The sequence below is a fragment of the Pimephales promelas genome, chromosome 9 (assembly GCF_988280905.1).
Source record: "Pimephales promelas chromosome 9, fPimPro1.hap1.1, whole genome shotgun sequence".
NCBI classification, from domain to species: domain Eukaryota; kingdom Metazoa; phylum Chordata; class Actinopteri; order Cypriniformes; family Leuciscidae; genus Pimephales; species Pimephales promelas.
The window spans coordinates 16,211,860-16,217,859 of record NC_142777.1 but is presented as its reverse complement, the minus strand read 5'-3'; the positions used below and the strand labels follow the sequence as shown (position 1 = coordinate 16,217,859).

The following is a 6,000-nucleotide window of genomic DNA, read 5'->3' as shown; positions in this document are numbered from 1 at the left end:
TTTCATACTTACGGCCCAAGGAAATGGAAAAGGGGCAGTGGGAACCAATCATGTGTAATAAATCTTTAGTTTCCCTCAGCAATAAGCGAAAAAAAAAAATACAACTTACAAATTGCATAACAGAAGAGCATTAGTGACGCTTGACTGTGCCGCCGGAAGAACCTTCTCTCCGAACGAGACACGAGACGCAACTTACACGGTTTACTCCAGACTAACAGACAAACACACACGTTTGCATACGCGACACATACTCCGATTGTTAATGAGAGTTCACAAGCTCAAAACAGAAACACCGCTCGACACCTTCACATCCGCTGAGTCCGGTTATCAGTCAACTAGTGATTATGAAAAAACCAACAATAAGAGATGTGAAACTCGGATCGCTTGAGGACACAGAAGAGCTAACTGTGGTCACTAGCGTAAGCAGGAAAAGCCCGAGGGTTTGGAAGGACGTGTGTGGCATGAAGTGTGAGAGGAAATGTCTTCTAAAGGCGTATCTTTATCCCACCATTCCTCTTTTAATTAGCAGAAGTGCAGAAAGTCGAACTTTCGCACTGGCTTAGATTGTTAAACTAATGAATTAGTCTAGTTGCAGATTTTTGTTGTGTTTTTTTATTTTAAAATAGCAAGTTATTCAAACATTTACAGGATATGTGAACAAAAGATTCTATGCAGCTTCTGCAGCCTATACAGAAGAGAAAAGAAATATATTCATGTTATTTATAAGGTTTTTCTTTTTTACAAATCAGAGGCGCAACGAGAAAAAGAAACGCATGTCGACAGTTCAAGTCCTCGGTTCAGCAAACCCTGATTTTTACCCGATGAGTTTTCCGTCGCCGCAGCGGCCCGAGTCACGATGTGTAGTACAAGCGCACGGTGCGCGTACACACACTCTGACATGTGCTCGTGTGTACACATACTAAAACATACTACACACACAGCAAAGTCTTGAGGTTCTCTAGGTCTCCAAGTGTTTTTCCACATTTTAATCCCATGGGGCTGGGCGGATGGAGACGGAGAGCTGGCAGGTGATTGGTTGTGACCCCTCCGGTCCATCGGCCGTTTTGTTTCTAGCGGGAAGCCCGACCCGTGTCTCTACGCCGTCTTAATGCCCTCAAACCCACAGAACTTCCAGCGTTTCTCCAAACTAGCCCCGACACCCGTCAACTCCTGCTTGAACGTGCAGGGCAGCCGACCCAAAAGAGTCTCCACTTCTGTGGTACTGATCTGAAACAACAAGGACATCAATGATTAGGCCTCTCCTGAAAATGCTTCCATTTTTCTCATTTAAGAGGAATATTTCATTCGTGTTGATTTCGATAGCACTTTTCACAATGCAGATCAAAAGCAGATTTATAGAAAATATATGTTTCAATGATACAATGTCATTTTGCCCATATGAGGGGGGGGGGGGGGGCTCTAGAATAAAATAAATATATTTCATTTAATGACTTTGACAGATCGTCTGTATCAAGGAAAAAACTTGAACCTCTAGCAACAAAAACTATGTTATGACAATAATGTACAGCTCTAATGTAGTTCAGTTAAACAGATGAAATGATCTTTCAATGCATTTAAAAGGGCACCTATTATGGAAAATTCACTTTTTGAATTCACACATTATGGTGTTTGAACATAAATGTGTGTTGGCAGTGTGTGAGCAAAACCACCCTAGAATGATAAAAATCCACCCAGTGTTTTTTTTTTTACAATCTCAATAAATCATAAGCACTGTCTCAGAACGAGCTGTTCTAAGATTCAGCGCTTTGTGACGTAGAATTGAGCAAGGGGTTTGATTGACAGTGTGGTTGTGGCATAGACCCCGCCCTCGGTGATCTGTACACCATCCTCCGTACAGCACCTGTATGACAAGTAATGTAAACATGACGCAACAGGTCCCTCGCATAAGTACGTAGCAAACTTTATCACAGTATGTGTATGTAGTTTCAAAAAAGCCTGCGTTAGTGTTTGTGTGTGTCTGTGTGTGTGTGTGTGTGTGTGTGTGTTGCACATCCATAATTTCAAAGGGGATGCGATTACAACTCTATAAGTACATAAATGTATCAAATAACCATACTGAGATGTCCTGGTCCATTCTCATTTGTGTTTATTCTGCCGGAGTCTCTTCGTCATCTGGGTCTGATCAGAGACTATTTAAATATTCCTATTCAAACATGTACGGCTAAGTGACATACAAAACAGCGGGTCTCTCACTCTCTCAGCCCTTCTTCTTACCGACTGCCATAGGTATCAAGTTATGCCCTCATCCAAAGGCAGGGCGGGGATATGCAGCTCATTTACATTTAAGGTCGTATAGCCCAAAACAGCTCTTTTTAAAACAGACCACAAAAATGCCTTTTTCAAATGGTTATAATAAATGAACTGTGGGGTATTTTGAGCTGAAACTTCACAAATACATTCTGGGGACACCAGAGACCAATTTTACATCTTGTAAAAAGGGGCATAATAGGTGCCCTTTAAGGAACATGTTTTTCCATTCCGCTGCACTACGTGTCCATTGGTTTTTTTATGTAAACGGGCTAGAAAGACGTGTTTGACCATTGCGTTTGCGTCTTTTGCAGCGTTTCGCACGCCAAGGCATAGTTAAAAGTCAAGTTTTAAAAGACGCATTTCTAGACCTTTCCACTGAACTACGTCTTGCATTTTTAACCTCAAAATGCTTTGAGCCGGCCCTAATGTCACAGTGTCTGGTTTGTGTTTCCCACGAGTGTCCATTAGAGGTCTTTTTCCCTTCCTCTCACCATTCAGCCTGGAACCGCATTTCTAGTTTCTAGTCTGTTCTCGTTTTTGTTCTTGTTTAATTTTCTTTATTTGTTCTCTTACTGATTAAATGGTTTCGACACTGGCATGGATAACGATGATTTGGATTGCCCTGATTACCATGTTGCTGCGTTTGGATCGACCCATTTTGCCACTAGCGATCGTGACACCTAAGGCAGGAAATAAAGCTTGTGATTGTAATGATTGCAATATAATGTAAGGATAATAAAGGCAGGCTTGTCATGTCAAGTACATCCATTGTTGGCATATTCTGGGTAAAATACAAGCTTAATCAACAGCTTTTGTGGCATAATGTTGATTAAACTCACAAGATTAATTGTCACTATTTAAATAAAAAAAAAGCACAAATCTGGGTCAGAGTGGTGTACTAACAATGGAAGTGAATGGGGCCAATCTGTAAACATTTCAATAGTTTATAGAAACGACTTTAGAAAACATCTTGTGGAGTCGAAGTGCTCCCAATGGTATTCCGCCACTATATTTATTTTGTGTCACCACTCTTGGCCGAGTTACACTATTCGTATAACTGTATTTGAATAGGGAAAACGTGGAGGTGTTTGGTTGCTTCTGAATTGTTTGTATCCTAATGAATGAACTGGGCTAAGCTAAGTGCTAAGCTAAGGTATGTATCAACTCGTCTTAGTTAAGGGAATAACAGTTTAATATGAAAAAATGGTGGAGTATCCTCCGTTCAAAAAGCCCTTACTACTTACTAATACTCATGTTTCTTTACAAATTATGTTATACTGTATTGGCTTTACAAACTGAATGACAAATGAATGAATAATTAAGTATTTTTGGTTTGAATTCCCCAAGTGAGCAACACTTTATTTTACAATACAGGGTCCTTGTTACACATTACATGTAGTTAATGTAGTAATAACTATAAATTATGCATAATTACATGCAACTAACCCTAAAACCAAACCCCAATCCTACAGTAAGTACATGTAGTTTTTTAAAATGACCTAAATGTATAATTACACTGTAACAGACACCTTAAAATAAAGTGTAAGCCGCAAGCAACCTTATCTCACGACTAAATCGTACGAATTCGACGAAAGATTAAAAAGTCGCTAATTCGTAACAATTCATACGACCTCACTCGTACAAATTAGTACGATTTTGCTAAATCGTACATATTTAACGTATTGGCCAATTCGTATGAATTCGTACGAATGACCTACCCCTTACCCCGCCCCTAAACCTACTCATCACGTGGGTTTAGACAAATCGTACGAATTCGTACGAGTGAGGTCGTACGAATTAGACACTTTTTAATCATTCATCGAATTCGTACGAATTGGTCGTGAGATAGCGTAGGTAAAACCTGTAAACCTGGAATCATTTTAGGCCCTGTTTACACGAGAACGCTCGCGGGAGAAAACGTAAAAATATTTTATCGGATGTGCCTTTCGTTTACACGGCGACAGCGTTTCTGAGGCTTAAAAACGCAAAAAAGTGAAACCACCCTCCAGAGTGAAAATCTTAAAAACGCTCCACCGCCGCGTTCCCGTGTAAACGGTAAAAACGCAAAAGTCTACAGTCAAGGTTGTACGCAGGCGCGTGGACTTGGTGTTGTTGTAGTATGCACTCCTAGCCGCCTGAAGTGCATACTACATTGAATTTCACACACTTTTGGGTCACCATTTGCACGCGTCTAAGCGCAGAATAAAAAGTGACGACGCAACGCCACTTTTGCGTTTTCTCTTCAGAATCGTTTCCGTGTAAACATAGCCTTAATATCATCTTGAGCTTTATTTTTTTTATTCCAATTTTCGAATCCCAGATTTTTGATGTGGTCTCAGATTTTTGGACCTCACTGTATATAAGCGCAACATGAACCTCAGAACTCACATGCGACGAGAGTTGTGTTCTTCACAGGATCGCGGAACCCACTTGCACCAGCTTATCGAGTGCCAAGCAGGGCGACGTGAATGACGGTTTATCAATTAAACCCTCCCACTGCAGTGCATTGTTTTTAGTGAAAACAAGCGGGAGTGTTGTTGAAGATATGAAGGCATGTATGCGCTGCGGAGAGAGAGAGAGAGCGTGGGCACTGACAGCCAGAGGGCTTCAACTCGAAACTGAAAAGATATAGAGCCTCATTTTCACCCTCCATCTGTAAGTGTAAATTAGTCACTGTGTGACAGCAAAAGAAGAGCGAGAGAGAGAGCGAGAGAGAGATAAAGCAAGAGAGATGAAGGGAAATAAAGGGTAATCAACACTGCGCTATAGAAAGATGAGCGTTTTATTTCGGCATTAAACATTTTGGCAGGAAAAGCTTGAGGACTGTATTTGAGAACCGGAAGATGAAAACACAGACGGACACACACACAGAGGAAATATGTGTGTGTGTGGTCCCGCTGTGTGTGTGTGAAAGCTGTGCTTACACCCTGAGCACTTTCTGTCTGCTCAAGGGCTGTTTACTCAGCAGAACATTAGAATGGTAAGCAGACCGCCATACGTGCTTTCAGTCTGTGTGTGCAGGTGCTGTAAATACATTCAGTCAAAGCGAGTAGCCTGTGTGTGTGTGTTTGTCAAGGTTATAATCGTCAGTTAAAACTTTTATGAAGATGGAAGCTAATAAAATACATTCAAAAAAGTTTTCAAAACACCAAATGTAGGATGGCTGTTTGTGCATGTAAAAGGTCTGAAAAGTTTTAAAGTGGATATTAAATATAGTTATCGATTCTGAACTTCTGAAACCTGTTTAATTTGACCTTCAAACACTGTAGTTTGTAGTTGAGGCCTGGAAGAGTTTAGTTTGTGTTGAAAAGGGGCTGTTTTCAGCGCTGCAAATCCATATGCATGCACTTCCGCGCTGGAATTGATATGAAAAACCACTGTTCGTATAACTGTGTTTCAAGTGCTGAGAATGATCCAGAGCAGAAACTCAGATATGGAAATGGGCATTCGTTTCCGACACGCGCAGTAAGTGGTAGACCAGACTGGGTCATCTGACCAGTCAGAGCAGATTAGGCTCTCGGAAGAGAACTCAAATCTGTCTTCATCTTCAGACTCTTTGAGAAATAAGGACATGATGCAATGCATATTATGAGAAATCTAAAGTATTTTTGACCTTGGATGCATGTAAACTATTGCAGGACAAAATGAAGACCCTTTAAAATAGCACAATAGGGGCACTTTAACCTCGTTTCTGCTGAAGTGTATCTGTATTCATAGTAAGACTGAATG

The 6,000-nt window shown here is 40.8% G+C and overlaps 1 protein-coding gene across 6 annotated transcripts in view; it reads right to left on the bottom strand.

Annotated features, from left to right (window-relative positions):
* Positions 1 to 594: 594 nt before the first annotated feature.
* enox2 (ecto-NOX disulfide-thiol exchanger 2) overlaps positions 595 to 6,000 on the bottom strand; it is a 297,189-nt gene continuing 291,783 nt past the window's right edge. For all 6 annotated transcript variants that reach the window (XM_089134788.1, XM_089134786.1, XM_089134790.1 and 3 more), the window contains one exon: positions 595 to 1,227. In XM_089134788.1, the coding sequence (XP_088990914.1) occupies positions 1,096 to 1,227 (132 nt within the window). In that variant the 3' untranslated portion in view covers positions 595 to 1,095. The remainder of the gene's footprint in view (positions 1,228 to 6,000) is intronic.